This window comes from Podarcis muralis, chromosome 1 (genome assembly GCF_964188315.1).
Source record: "Podarcis muralis chromosome 1, rPodMur119.hap1.1, whole genome shotgun sequence".
NCBI lineage: Eukaryota > Metazoa > Chordata > Lepidosauria > Squamata > Lacertidae > Podarcis > Podarcis muralis.
In genome coordinates this window covers 122,884-138,474 of record NC_135655.1, presented here as the reverse complement: position 1 = coordinate 138,474, position 15,591 = coordinate 122,884, and the positions used below count along the sequence as shown (strand labels likewise).

General features: G+C 52.8%; 1 protein-coding gene across 2 annotated transcripts in view; it reads right to left on the bottom strand.

Moving 5' to 3' along the window:
• Nucleotides 1-11,817: 11,817 nt before the first annotated feature.
• The window catches only part of LOC144324889 (putative cation-transporting ATPase 13A5), a 36,176-nt gene continuing 32,402 nt past the window's right edge, over nt 11,818-15,591 (bottom strand). The window contains exons 1-2 of one of the 2 annotated variants that reach the window (XM_077932414.1): nt 14,590-15,025; nt 11,818-12,342 (exon numbers count right to left, since the gene is read on the bottom strand). In XM_077932414.1, the coding sequence (XP_077788540.1) occupies nt 12,142-12,342; nt 14,590-14,628 (240 nt within the window). In that variant the 5' untranslated portion in view covers nt 14,629-15,025 and the 3' untranslated portion in view covers nt 11,818-12,141. Of the gene's footprint in view, nt 12,343-14,589; nt 15,026-15,591 lie in introns of those variants that run through there. The other variant, XR_013393798.1, reaches the window with a different exon arrangement.

The window sequence follows — 15,591 nt, the reverse complement described above, 5'->3', positions numbered from 1 at the left end:
GCCAGCTGCTTGAGAAACGCTGAGTTGCTTCCGGTCTCTGGGTTCTTTTCACGCTCTGTCTCTGCCCACTCAGGACTGGGGACTGGGCCCATAACCTGTTGGAGGGGGATTTCCAGCCGGTGGCAGAGGACAGAGTGACTCCAGGAGACGTAGGTGTAAAAACCCAAACTAAAACGAAGACTTTATTACTAAGCAAATAAACACAAACTCTGGTGGATGTTATTCCTGCAGGCAGGCAACAAAACTCAGCTTTTTTCCTTTATAGCAACGGTCACCTGCAGCCAATTAATCCCAGAAACTTCTTAAAGGTATACACACATGTTTCTGTGCCGAATGTCCTCTAACAAGAACTTCCTGACAGGAAGAGCTGTTCGACAGTGGAATTTGCTGCCAAGGAGTGTGGTGGAGTCTCCGTCTTTGGAGGTCTTTAAGCAGAGGCTTGACAACCATATGTCAGGAGTGCTCTGATGGTGTTTCCTGCTTGGCAGGGGGTTGGACTCGATGGCCCTTGTGGTCTCTTCCAACTCTATGATTCTATGATTCTATGATTGATCCAAGTAAAGCATGCTGCATCGTAATATAGTCTCAGGTCTGGGAGTCCAAAACCTCCCCGCTCTTTTATGTCGGTTAATAATTTATGTTTGATCTGTGGCTTTTTGCCTTGCCATATAAACTTTGTTAGGTCCTGTCAGGGGCTCAGGAGCAGAGGCACAGGGGAGAGAGGAAATGGAGAGCGAAGGGGAAGAATCCGAGGGCAGCGTAGGGGAGTATGAAAGTGGCCCGAGAGATTCCGTGAGTCTCTCCAGCGATTCAGAAGATTCCCAGAGGGGGGCGCCGATGGCCAGGGCAAGGGGGGTCCCAGGGGGGACGCACCAGAAGCAGGGGGCCAGCGGGGACTCCCAGGGCAGCAGCTGGAGATCGGGACCAGCTTCCCCACCAGAGCGTAGCGGGGGGGAAGAGTCCCATGTGTCAGGGCCAACGTCTGCTCCAGCAGGGAGAGAAGATGAGTCAGAGGTGGCCACGCCTCCATCGCAGAGTGAGGGAACGGAGGGAGAGTCAGGTGCAGCTAGCCTCCCCGAAGGGGGAAGCAGTGACAGGAGCAGTGTAACGGTCAGGAGGAAGGTGGCCGGCTGGGCGCGCGCGCCAAGTTTGAATGTACAGGCGCGCGGCACAGCGGGAAACCCGGATTGGGAACCAGGTCCTAAAGCCCGCCGGAGGGAGGAGGAGGAATCAGGAGATTCAGCGTCTGAAGAGTCTAGGAGAGGCGAGACCCCAGCGGACAGGCGGGCCCAGAGGAGAAGAGAGCAGAGGAAGAGGTGGAGCAAGGCTAGAGTCTTAAACTGGTGTCTGGGGGGGAGGAGATTCAGACGGAGCTTCGGCGGTCTAGAGTTTGAGACGTAGAGCTGCGCGCCACGGATGTGAAAGTGGAACTGAGCTTCAATAAAGACTGTTTTATATAACAACGAACTGGCGTTGGTCCTTTGTGAGCTGGGACCTAGGGCAGCTCTGACAGGTCCATTTTCCATTTTTTAAAACAATCGTCTTTACCTATTATGGGAATCATTTGAAAAAGGAACAGAAGTTTTGGTAAGTGTCAGAGCTGCCTCAGGTCCCAGCTCACAGAGGACCAACGCCAGTTGTTCTTTATATACAAAAGTCTTTATTGAAGTTCATTATTGGTTTAACAGCCGTGGCGCGCAGCTCTACGTCTGAATCCCTAGACCGGCGAAGCTCCGTCTGAATCTCCTCCCCCCATACACCAGTTTAAGACTCTCGCCTTGCTCCACCTTTTCCTCTGTTCCTTTCTCCTCTGGGTCCTCCTGCCCGCTGGGGTCTCGCCCTTCCTGGACTCTTCGGACGCGGATTCCTCTGACTCCTCCCCCTGCTTCTGGTGGGCTTTGGGACCTGGTTCCCAATCCGGATTTTCTGCTGTCCCGTGCGCCTGCACATTTGAACTTGGCGCGCGCGCCCAGCCGCCCACTTTCCTCCTAACGGCTACACTGCTCCTGTCACTGCTTCCCCCTTCGGGGGGCTGGCTGGAACTGACCTCCCCTCCGCTCCTCCACTCTCCGACGGAGGCGTGGTCAGTCCTGACTCACTCTCTCTCCCTGCCGGAGAAGATGCTGGTCCTGATCTGTGGGCTTCTTCCCCCCCGCTATGCTCTGGTGGCCCTGATCTCCAGCTGCCGCTTTGAGCTCCGCTGGCCCCCCTTGCCCTGACCCTGAGCGCCTCCTTCGGGGAATCTTCTGATTCACTGGAGAGGCTCATAGAATCTCCCGGGTCACTGTCATACCCTCCTATGCTTCCCTCAGATCCTTCCTATTCGCTCTCCATCTCCTCTTTCCCCTGTGGCTCTGTCCCTGAGCCCCTGACAGTAAGATATTCATTTTAATAGCCGAAATTCTACCCCAGAGTGTTCATTTCAATCTTGTCCAAGTTTCCATTTCTCTTTTTGTTTCTTCCCAAATTTTTTTATAATTATCTTCAAACAAATTTATATTTTTCATTGTTATTTGTATACCTAAATATTTCACTTTTTTTACAATTTGTAATCCAAATTTTTCTGCCAGTTCCTTTTTCTCTTGATCTCCTATGTTTTTTACCATTAGTTTCGGTTTTTCTTTATTCAAAGCAAAACCTGATACCCTTCCAAAGTTTTCCATTTTTTCTAGAGCCTTTGCTATGCTTTCCTTTGGATTTTCAACCATTAAAACTAAATCATCTGCAAATGCCCTTATTTTGTATATTTTCTCTCCTAGGGATATTCCATTTATTTCTTGATCCAATCTGATTTCTTGATTTAATATTTCCAAAACCAAAATGAATAACAAAGGTGAAAGTGGGCACCCTTGTCTGGTGCCCTTCTGTATTTTAAAATAATCGGTCGTGTCATTATTTATTATTATATTTGCTTCTTGTTGTTCATAAATTGCTTTTAACCCTCTTGTGATTTGGTCTCCCATGTCCATCTGGTCTAATAATATTTTTAGAAATTTCCATGATACTTTGTCAAACGCCTTTTCCACGTCCACAAAAACAAAGGCTACCTTCTTACTTGGTTTCATGTCTAAATACTCGATCATATCTGTCAGAGCTGGCTCCTGGTCCCAGCTCACAGAGGACCAACGCTACCCGGTAGTAATATACAAAAGTCTTTATTGAAGTACAGTTTCCATTTCCAAACCGGAGTGCCCCAGCTCTACGTCTTAGAGGCTAGACCGGCGAAGCTCCATCTGAGTCTCCACCCCCTGTACACCAACTTAATACTTTAACCTTACTCCACCTCTTCCGTCTCTCCTTTCTCCTCTGGGTCCTTCTGCCCCCCGGGGTCTCCTCCTTTCTGGACTCTTCTGACGCTGACCCCCCTGACTCCTCCCCCTCTTTTCGGCGGGCTTTGGGACCTGGCTCCCTATCCGGGCTGCCAACTGCGCCACCCTCCTGTACATTTGAACTTGGCGCTCGCGCCCAGCCTTCAACCTTCCTCTTGACCGTTTCCTCGCTCCCCGATGGAGGCGTGGCCAATCCTGACTCATGTCCTCCCACTGGCAGTGAGCCGCCTGATCCCGATACCTGGGACTCCTCCCCCCTACTGTGCTCTGGTGGGGAAGCTGGTCCTGATTTCCAACTGCTGCTCTCTGAGTCCCCTCTGGACCCTTCCTCCTGGGGTGTCCCCCTCGGCACCCCCCTTGCTCTGACCATGGGAGCCTCTTTCTGTGAATCTTCCGATTCGCTGGAAAGACTCAGAGACCTCGGACCGCTGTCATCGCTAACATTTCCTTCGGATTCCTCCCCCTCGCTCTCTATTTCCTCCCTTTCCTGTGCCTCTGCTCCTGAGCCCCTGACATCCATCCCCCCCTCGAAGCCCCCCTTCCCCCCTCCCCTCCTTCAGGTGTGGGTACAGGGTGCTCCGTCGTTGTGGGGGTGAGTGCCTGATACAGTTCGTCCCCCGTGGCGTGCATCCAGCCGGATAAGTCTGGCTCGTCCTCCGTGCTCTCGCCGACGTCGATCTCCTCCGCTTCCATCTCTTGGCCTCCGTGCTCGAACCCCAGGTCCTCCCCCAACACGTTCATGTCCGTCTCTCCCCCGGTCTCCTCTGGGGACGTTGCCTGCCAAGGACCCCCCAGCCACTTCTTGGGCCACTGCTCCTCTGGTCGATCGTCCCACCAATAAGAGCGGTCTGAGGCAGACCCCGAGGGTGATCCCTCCGGGGAACGTGCGTCTAGTGCCTGTTCCTCGTCCGAGGTGAACCCCTGGAATGTGCTGGCTGAAAGCGTGGGTGTGAAAAGCCAGTCGTCGAAATACTCGGCTGGCATGGGCCTGTGTGGGAAAAGGGCATGAAACTCGTCCTTGAGCAGCGGCTCGTCCAAAGCATAGTCCGGCACCCAACTGTTGGCGCTGGCCGGGGCACCTTCTCTGGCTAGCAGATATTCTACTCCTTCTTCCCCCCATCTCGAGTCTAAAATCTCTGTGACCTCGTTGATGGGTTCCCCCCTTGGCGACCCCCCCCTTGTGGGCATTTCCCTGAGCGGGTCTGGTGCCGTGCCTGGCTCCTGAAATCTGTGAGGTGCTTTGTAGGGCGTGAGCACTGATCTATGGAAAACTGGGTGCATTCTGGATCCCTCCGGAAGTGTCAACCGGAAAGCCACTGGATTAACCTGTGCCTCGACTTGGTAAGGCCCTAGCTGCTTATGTCCGAGCTTCTTCTTCGCTAACGATCTGGCCGGCACTGCCTGGGCTGCTAACCAAACCCAGTCTCCCACCCCTATGTTTTCCCCAACCCTTCTGTGTCTGTCAGCCTGCAGTTTGTATGCGTGCTTTGCTAGTTCTAACTGCCTCCGAAGCTGTTCGTGGACCTCCTGCAACTCTGATGCTAAGGCTTCCGCTGCCTGTGGCTCCCCCTCCCCCACTCTCTCTCTTCCCGGGAAGGTTCTGGGATGCCTCCCATTGTTGGCGAAGAACGGTGTCACCCCCGTGGACACGTGCTTCGTGTTGTTGTAGGCGAACTCGGCGAGCGGCAGGTAGTCCACCCATGTTGCAGGCTGCTGATTTGCGTAGCATCTCAGGTACTGCTGCATGACGCCGTTGACCCGCTCCGCTTGTCCGTTGGTTTGCGGGTGTCTCGCCGACGCTAGGTTGATCTTGACGTTCAGGATGCCCATCAGCTTCTGCCAGAAGTTTGAGATGAACTGTCGCCCCCGGTCGGACAGAATAGACCGTGGTAGACCATGAACTCTGAACACGTGGTCTATGAACAGTTTGGCGGTCTGTTCCGCCGTGGCCACCTTCGCACACGGAATGAAGTGGGCCATTTTGGTGAACATGTCCACCACCACTAGCACTGCTGTCTTGCCCCTCGAGCTGGACAGATCCGTGACAAAGTCCAGGGCCACCCTCTCCCATGGTTCGATCGGTGTCTGCAGTGGTTCCAGCAGTCCCGCCGGCGGATTGTGCACTGACTTGGCCCTTTGGCAGGTGTTGCACCTCGAGACGTAATCCGCGACTTCCCCCCGCATCTTGGGCCACCAAAAATCTCTGGCTACTAACTCTACAGTCTTCTCTTTGCCAAAGTGCCCGGCGGTGGGTGCGTCGTGCAACTGCTGCAGTACCTTCGCGCGGAGGTCGTCTCCCGGTACGTAGAGGGCCCCTTTGCGGATGAGCAATCCGTCGCGTATCTGGAACTCGTCGTCCTTCGCCGTGCCCCTGTGCACCTCCTCCATCTTTGCTTGCGCGAAGGAGTCCTCCTGCAGCGCGCGACGTACAGCATCCAGGTCCACGGTTGCCGAAGCGCACGCCCACGCTTTCGGTGCGAAAATGTGCTTGGCCGCCGCTGGTGCCGCCTCCTCGAGGTATTGCGGCTTCCTGGACAGTGCATCCGCCATGACGTTGTTGTCGCCTGGGATGTACTCTATCCTGAAGTCGAAGTCTGCAAAGAACTCCGCCCAGCGTATGTGCCTCTGGTTCAGGAACCTTGCCGTGCGCCAGTACTCCAGGTTCTTATGGTCTGTGCGGACCTGCACTGTGTGTTTGGCTCCGATAAGGAAGTGCCTCCACGCCTTGAATGCTGCATGAATGGCTAGCAACTCCCTGTCCCAGATGGTGTAGTTCTGCTCCGACTTGCTGAGCTTCCTGGAGTAGAAGGCGCACGGCCTCCAGTCCCCATGCGGGTCTTGCTGCAACAGGACTGCTCCCACGGCCCTGTCTGAAGCGTCTGTTTCAACCCTCATCGGTCTGCTGGGATTTACATGCAGTAGCTGCTCTTCGGACGAGAAGAGACGCTTGAGTTTCTGAAAGGACTGCTCCGCTTGCTCCGTCCAGATGAACTTCTTCTTCTTGGAGCTGAGCGTGTCGGTAATGGCCGCCGTCTGCATAGCGAACCCCTTGATGAACTTGCGATAGAAGTTTGCAAAGCCGACAAACCGCTGGACCTCCTTCCAATTGCGCGGGCTCTTCCAGTCCAACACTGAGCGAACCTTGGCGCTGTCCATGGCGAGCCCCTTGTCTGACAATTTGTAGCCCAGGAAATCCACCTCCGTCATGTCGAACTGGCACTTCTCCAGCTTGGCGTACAGTCTGTGCTCCTGTAGTCTCTGCAGAACTTCCTTGACGTCTCTCTCGTGAGCCTCCTGCGATTCTGAAAATATCAGGATGTCGTCCAGGAAGCAGACGCACTTCTTGTAGAGGAGTCCCGCTAACACGTGATGCATGAAGGCTTGAAAACAGTGGAAGCCATTTTGTAATCCAAAAGGCATAACTTTGTATTCATAGGTGCCCAGGGGCGTGAACATGGCCGTCTTCCACTCGTCGCCCTCCCGTATGCGAATAAGGTTGTACGCCCCTCGCAGATCCAACTTGGTGAACACGCGTCCTTTTCGCACCGTTGCGAGCAGGTCATCGATTTTGGGCATGGGGAAGGCCGTGGGCTTGGTTTTCGAGTTCAAAATCCTATAGTCCACCACAAGCCTTTTTTGGGGCGTGTCTTTTTTCTTCACAAAGAATACGGGACTGCCCCCCACTGCCCTGGACTCCCGGATGAAACCGCGCTTCAAGTTGTGATCTATGAACTCCCTGAGTTCCTGCAGTTCATCTTCAGACATGGAATACAGTTTCCCGGTCGGCAGCGTCGCCCCCGGCAGGAGGTCAATCTTGCAGTCATAGGACCTGTGGGGAGGTAGCTTGTCTGCTTCCTTCTCGCAGAAAACCTCCAAAAACGCTGCGTACTTGATGGGCACTGCTTGCAGCGTGCCTAATTGCAGCTGTGTGTCATCCTCTTCCCCTTCCGGGCTGGGCAGAATGCAGTGTTCTGCACAGTAGGAGGAGCCGAAAGTCAGTTGGCGCTGGTACCAAGCCAATGCTGGGCTGTGCCTGTGCAGCCAACTCATGCCCAATACTACAGGCGTGTCCGACAGTTGGGTGACATTGAAGCTGATGACTTCCCGGTGATTTCCAATTTGCATCACCATTGGCGGCGTTTGCTTCACGACCTGCCCCCCGAGCAATTCCCTGCCATCCACCGTGACAACCTTCAGGGGCAGCGTGGCTGGTAGTAGCGCTATGCTGTGTTGCTTAATGAAATCCAGTCCTATAAAGTCTGCGTTACTACCAGAGTCAATGGTAATTGGCACTTCCATTGTGAGTCCATTGGGTAGCTGGAGCGATGCGGTGAGCTGCACTACTGGTTTGGGCGGGAGGGGGTCTGTGGGCTGCAAAATCTCTGGGGACTGCTTCACTGACTCGCCTGGCTGGGCCCCAGTGCCTCTGCCTCCAGCCAGACTCCGTCGTTTCCCTGCTGTGGTTCTCTCTGCTGAGTTGCTTCTGTTACCGTCGCGGAGGCTGCAGTGTGCTTGTGGAGCCTCTGGGGACACTCTTTCGCCATGTGCTGAGCACTGTCACAGATGTAGCACTTCCTGTTCCCTCTAGGAGGCTTCGCTTTGACTGCTGCCGGTGTTAGGGCTCTGGTTGCTGACTGAGCCCTGGCACCTCCAATCTCCATCGGTTCCTCTCCCCCTCCCTGCGGAGGCGTGGATTGCGCACGCGCTGCATCCCTGGGAAAGAGGGAAGGCGCTCTCGCTGGCGCGCGTCCCCAACGCCCTTTGTCTTTGCTCCATGGACGTTCTTCCAGGCGCACCCCAATCGTCAGCGCCCTCTGAACGACTTCCTGAGTGCTCTGGGGTCTCTCCCCCCTCGCAATTTCGTCTTTTACAGCTCCATTCAACCCTTCCCAGAAAAGGTCTCTGACTGCAGCTGAATCTTTCTCCCATCCCAGGGCATTGATCAATGCAAAAAAAGCGGGAATGATACTGCCTCACAGTGGCCCTCCCTTGTTTCAGCCCATGTATCTCTTTCCTGGCGATATCAATGTCTATATTTGATAAAAAAACACGAATCCATCGCTTTAATGAAGGCATCCGCACTTCGGAGCGCCGGATCCTTATCTCTCCACAGATTGCGCAGCCACGCTTTCGCTTCTCCATGCAAATGAGATAAGATAAACCCCACCTTCTCTTGCTCATCTCTAAAGTCTTTATCCAGCAGTTGCAGCGCAAACAGCACGTCTGCTCGGAAGTTGGGGTACTGCTGTAAATTCCCATCGAAATGAGATACAAGGCTGCCTCCTCTTTTCCCCAGCCCAATTCCCTCTGATTTGGGTCCCGGTTGCCCCTGCTTAGTAAGCACTTCCAACCTGGCTTGGAGATCCTTGCAGGCTGCAGCCGCTTCGTCTTCCCTCTTCCTGGATGCGAGTATCTCGGCGTTGAGTTGTGTCACTGCATTTTGCAGGGCTGCTATTTGCTGTTCGGTAGTCATCTTGTCTGACTTTCGTGAGCTCGCGAAGCACCAATCTTCGCCCCTCGCTGCGCCCACTCACGCTGCGAGGTTTTTGGTGCAAAAAGGAGACGGAGCTTACTGTCAGAGCCGCCTCCAGGTCCCAGCTCACAGAGGACCAACGCTAGCCGGCAGTAATGTACAAAAGTCTTTATTGAAGTACAGTTTCCATTTTCAAGCCGCAGCGCGCAGCTCTACGTCTTAGAAGCTAGACCGGCGAAGCTCCGTCTGAGTCTCCACCCCATGTACACCAACTTAAGACTCTAACCTTACTCCACCTCTTCCGTCTCTCCTTTCTCCTCTGGGTCCTTCTGCCCCCCGTGGTCTCATCCTTTCTGGACTCTTCTGATGCTGACACTGACCCCCCTGACTCTTCTCCCTCCTTTCGGCGGGCTTTAGGACCTGGCTCCCTATCCGGGCTACTCACTGTGCCGCCCTCCTGTGCATTTGAACTTGGCGCGCACGCCCAGCCTTCAACCTTCCTCTTGACCGTTTCCTCGCTCCCCGATGGAGGCGTGGCCAATCCTGACTCATGTCCTCCCGCTGGCGGTGAGCCGCCTGCTCCCGATCCCTGGGACTCCTCCCCCCTACTGCGCTCTGGTGGGGAAGCTGGTCCTGATTTCCAACTGCTGCTCTCTGAGTCCCTTCTTCCTGGGGTGTCCCCCTAGGCACCCCCCTTGCTGGAAGCTGGTCCTGATTTCCAACTGCTGCTCTCTGGCCCCTTCTTCCTGGGGTGTCCCCCTAGGCACCCCCCTTGCTCTGACCATGGGCGCCCCTTTCTGTGAATCTTCCGATTCGCTGGAAAGACTCAGAGACCTCGGGCCGCTGTCATCGCTAACATTTCCTTCGGATTCCTCCCCCTCGCTCTCTATTTCCTCCCTTTCCTGTGCCTCTGCTCCTGAGCCCCTGACAGGGAAGAATTTGCTGAAATAACGAATTAAACTAGAATACAAAAGGGGAGGTGTGAGGACGTTCAAGAATTAAGCAAATGAAAAATTGTAATTGGAGATTTGTATTTTTTCTTTTCCTTTTAATTTTTATTTTTTATTTTTTGGGCTAGGGTTGGGGATTCTTTATGTATTGATGAAAATTTGAATAAATATTACTTTAAAAAAATAAATAAAATAATAATAATAATCATTTTTCATTCATAACATTCCAATTAATCACCTATCAAATCTTGCCACATCATAATACAAATAATAAAGACAATTATACATTCCAAATTAAAATTTTTGAGGGGACTTCCCATGTTCTGGCTGATCGGGAGAAATGTTTTTTTTACTTGTTCCTACTTTTTCCTCTCTTGTTTTTCCCCAATTTCATATTTCCGATCTTAACCCATTGCCTTATCACCCCAGTCACTGGTATCAACTTTCAATTGTGTTTAACAAATCCATATTCTCTATTTGGCCTCTTTTCTCTTACTGATAGAGAACCTACATAAGGAATTCTATACAGGCTCTTAGGTACCCCATAAGGGATAAAGGAGAAGTTTTTTTTCTTATAACAGGTAGGTAGCCGTGTTGGTCTCTTCAGATACCATGTGCATATCAGTGTGCATGCACACGAAAGCTCATACCAATAACAAACTTAGCTGGTTTCTAAGGTGCTACTGGAAGGAATTTTTTTATTTTGTTTCTTATAATAGTTGGCTTTGGCATTTTGGCCTGGAGAGTCAGAAATCACATCACACACCAGGTTCCTGTGGCTCAGGCAGGCCAAGGGGTGATATTCCTGAGGATTAAGCAAGTTTCACCTAGTTCCAGCCACAGTTTACACAAAACATTTGCAATGGGCAAACCACAACCATTAAGGCCGAGGAGAGGAATCCCTTCAGGAACTTCCCTGGATGGCTTTCTGCCTCCGTGGGGTCTTTCGGAGAGCCAAGATGGCTTTTGGATTTCTCTGCTGCACTGCTCTAGACATGTGGTTTCTATACTTATGTATGTGTGTTTGCCTTGTGCAATTATCAATGCGGGTGGCGCTGTGGATTAAACCACAGAGTCTAGGGCTTGCTGATCGGAAGGTCGGCGGTTTGAATCCCTGTGACGGGGTGAGCTCCCGTTGCTCGGTCCCTGCTCCTGCCAACCTAGCAGTTCAAAAGCACGTCAAAGTGCAAGTAGATAAATAGGTACCGCTCCGACGGGAAGGTAAACGCCGTTTCCGTGTGCTGCTCTGGTTCACCAGAAGCGGCTTAGTCATGCTGGCCACATGACCCAGAAGCTGTACGCTGCTTCCCTTGGCCAGTAAAGTGAGATGAGCGCCGTAACCCCAGAGTCAGCTACGACTGGACCTAACGGTCAGGGGTCCCTTTGCCTTTACCTATTCTATATTTGAGACCCTTGAATTTCTACACAGAGGATGAGCACGCTAAACACCAACTTTCTGACTGTTTGAGAGAGAATTACTGAATTTAAGACCGAAGCCTTATTAGGAGTCGGGTCGGGATAAGCCTGGAGAAAAGGAGACTGAGAGGCAGGACGAGAGCCAGTGTCTTCAAACACTTCAAGGACTGCCCCTTGGAAGGTTTTCTGCTGCCCCAGAAGGCAGGACCTGAACCCAGGGCTTCAAGTTACAAAAAGGGCGATTCCGACCCAACATCAGGATCAGGCTTCTGACAGTGATTGCTGTTTGACAGCGGAACGGATGACCTTGGGAGATGAAGGACTCTCCTTCCTTGGAAGCTTTTAAGCAGAGGTTGGACGGCCATCTCTCAGGGATTCTGTCACTGAGATTCCTGCCGTCCAGGGGGTTGGACTAGATGACCCTTGGGGTCCCTTCCAACCCGACAACTCAATGACGTTCATCTTAATGCCCGTGAAGTCTTCCCTCTCCTCCCCAAACCCCCCAAATCTTGTCCTGCCCTCCATATACACACAGATGCACCAACTCTGCGGCACATTTTTGCAAGTAGCAGAACTCAAAATAAATGGCTGGCAACGATCATAAAAGGGGGGGGGGAACCCACTTTATTCTCTTTGGGAAAACAAAAATACAGAGTTGTCTTTATTTTCCACACAGTGGATGGTGTTCCCTCGGGTGTCCCTTCCGCTGGAGCAGCCTGGATCCCTGTGGAAGAGCCTGAAATCTCTTGCGTGGGCACAGGGATCAAGCCCTAGATTTCTCCACTCAGGCAGAACCAACAGCAAAATGCCCCCCTGGCAAACCTCCTTGAGCTGGATGAGCAAAGGCAGGCTCTGTGCGCACCGTCAGAGGGGCTTCCTAGGAGCACGATCTCCCGTGGGTTTCCATCAGTCTCTCTGCACACAAAAAGTCCCTTTTGGCAAGTCCTCCTGGGCCAGCCTCCGGCCTCCCCAGCTAGTTCTCTCCCGCCTCATCATAGACGGGGTTGACGTAAGCGCCACTCTTGGGCTCTTCTGCAAAGTCCTTCTGACTGGTGGGCGGCCACTTTGCGTCCTCCTCCAGCTGCCACTGCAGCTTCCGGTACTGGCTGGAGGAGCGGAAGCGGAAGAGGGCCTTGATCAGAAGCCAGAGGCGGTGGTTCTGCAGGATGCCATCCTACAAATGATAATGATAATGATAATGATAATGATAATGATAATGATAAATAATAATAATTTATTTATACCCCGCCCATCTGGCGGAGTTTCCCCAGCCACACTGGGCAGCTTCCAGTGAAGAACATGGGAGCATGAGAAAGGGGCCCATCCATTCTTAAAAAAACCAGAAGCATTTTTACTTGGTATTATATGCCAAGGTATTAATAGACAAGATGTCAAACTGTTCTTATATGCAACAATAGCGGCAAGAGTATTGTTAGCCCGGAAATGGAAGTAAGAAGAAATTCCGACCAAAGAAGAATGGCAGACGAAATTAATGGACTACGCAGAACTGGACAACATGACAGGAAGGATTTGAAACTTGCCGGACCAGAGATTTACAGAAGATTGGAAGAAGTATATGAATTATTTGAAGAGCAACTGTAATCAACAAATTACGCTAGTAGGACTACAAGAAGTTTTGTAAGGAGAAATATACAAAGTCTTACAAAGTAGAAAAAGATAGAGATATTGGTTATGAGTTTGAAATGTAATAGGGAAAATAAGAAATTCATACTAAGAGATTAGATTGGAAAATTTTCAGGCAGGACTGATGGAAGTCAAAAAAATTGAAGAAGATGTAAAAGTACCGTATTTTTCGCCCTATAGGACGCACTGTCCGATAAGGCGCACCTAGTTTTTTGGGGGGGAAATAAAGGGGGGGAAATTATTATCCCCCCAGGCGCGGGGCTGGGGCGGGGGAAGCCCGAGCTTCCCCCGACCCCAGCCCCCAAACAGGCAGCTCTCTGCAAGCCGTGGGAGCCCAGCGCTGGCTCCCGCTGCTTGCTGAGAGGTCCGCGAAGCCTGGACGTGCTGAGCTCAGTGCGGGCAGGCTTCAGCATGCAGGCAACTCTCCACAAGCAGCAGGAGCCCAGCGCTGGGCTCCCGCTGTTTGCGGAGAGGTGCGCGAAGCCTGGAGAGTGCGCACCGACCCCTCTCGCTCTCCAGGCTTCAGCGAAAGCCTGCATTCGCCCCATAGGACACACACACATTTCCCCTTCATTTTTTGGAGGGGGAAAAGTGTGTCCTATAGGGCGAAAAATACGGTATGTTTAATTAAAATGACATGTTAAAAAACTAATAAAAATGTATATATATAAAAGAGAAAGGGGCCCATCCAGTCTAGCATCCTGTTCTCACCGTGGCTGACCAAATGCCCCTGAGAGAAACCCACAGGCAGGGTCCGAGCGCAAGAGCATCTTTCAAGCCTCCTGGCCTTCCAAAGCAGAGCTGCCTCTGATCCCAAAAGCATCTGGAGGCATCGAGGCTGCAGCGTTTTATGGGGGGAAAGTTGCCACTTTGGGAATTCAGTGGCTAGTTTAATCACTGGGCCAAGATGGTTTAAGGCTATTGCACCGATCCTGGCCCGACTGCACCGGCTGCCACTTAGTTTCCGGGCATCATTCAAAGCGCCGCTTTTGACCTCTAAAGCCTGAAATGGCTCAGGACCACCATATTCCCCACGTGAAGCAACCTGGATCCTAAGATCATCTTCTGAGGCCCGTTGTCGTGTGCCTGCTCCGCAAGAGGGGTGGCCCCATGAGAACAGGGCCTTTTCTGTGGTGGCTCCCCGCTTGTGGAATGCTCTCCCCAGGGAAGTTCACCTGGCACCTCCATTACACGTGTTTAGGCACCAGGCGAAAAGGATCCTCTTCAACCAGGCATTGGGATGAACAACATGCTATGCCCTTTAAAATGTGTTTGGGGTAGGGGGCTTATTGGGGTTATTATTAGGATTAGGATTTTGTGTCTTCATTTTGTATTGGTTATGTTGTAAACCGCCCTATGATTTTCAGATGAAGGGCAGTATATCAATTTAATTAATCATCATCATCATCTGTTGGTGAGCAGGAGGAGGATGCTGAGCCCGAGGGATCGCTTTCCCGACCCTCTTTAACCCCCCAAATCTCCTCCACATCCCCTGAACCACCACCAGCAGGTTCCCACAAGCACTGGGAGGAGGGAGCGCTCTGCTGGAAGGGAAAACTCTGAGCCAGTTCCTGGGGAAATGAAAAGCTGTAGCTCAGAGGCTGAGCGTTGGCCTTGCAAGCAGAAGCTCTCAGGTTCAATCCCCGCTGGGACCGAGAGACCCCTGCCTGAAACTGTGGACAGCTGCTGCCCGTCCGTGTAGACAGCGTTGGGCTAGATGGGCCAGCAGCCAGACTTGGCGCAAGGCAGCTTCCTGAAATCATGCTCGCCTGCTCACCTCCATGAAGAACGAGACGGAGAAGGCCACCAGCAGCATCAGCAGCACATAAACCCTCCAGATGGTTGGGGTGCAGTTGACGGTGACCAGTGGCCAGAGGGTGGTGTCCTCATAGCTCAGGACGGAGTGCTCCGGGGCCGGGGCGTTCCTGGCTGTCCCATTGCCCAGGGACACAGGGTGGTCTGCAGTAGGGCACCCCCTGGAAGGAAGACACACACCCCACCCGGAGTTACTTCCTCTGCCTCATTGTCCTGGTCAGATGCAGGTCACAATGAAGAGGCAGAGGCAGATGCTGGCCAAGTTAAATCTTCATTCAAGGAAATGGCAGGCAACTCAGCCTAGTGGTCTCAGCAACCCTTCCCAGCAGGTCTTGGCCCCATGGAGCAGTTGCCAGGCTGAAGGTCCCTGCCTTCCACCTAAGGCTCCTCCTCTCCTGGATGTTTCCCAAGCCGCCTCAAACTGCGCCTGAGAACCTCTGGTCTCTGTTCTGCTTCCCTCCTTATTCTGGGAGAACAGGGGAAGGGGAGCTTGTGGGAATGTTCAGGGTAGCAAGAGAGGATATATTGTTAATTAATGTCAGGGGTTCAGGAGCAGAGGCACAGGAAAGGGAGGAAATAGAGAGCGAGGGGGAGGAATCCGAAGGAAATGTTAGCGATGACAGCGGTCCGAGGTCTCTGAGTCTTTCCAGCGAATCGGAAGATTCACAGAAAGAGGCTCCCATGGTCAGAGCAAGGGGGGTGCCGAGGGGGACACCCCAGGAAGAAGGGGCCAGAGGGGACTCAGAGAGCAGCAGTTGGAAATCAGGACCAGCTTCCACACCAGAGCACAGTAGGGGGGAGGAGTCCCAGGTATCGGGATCAGGCGGCTCGCCGCCAGTGGGAGGACATGAGTCAGGATTGGCCACGCCTCCATCGGGGAGCGAGGAAACGGTCAAGAGGAAGGTTGAAGGCTGGGCGCGCGCGCCAAGTTCAAATATACAGGAGGGCGGCGCAGTTGGCAGCC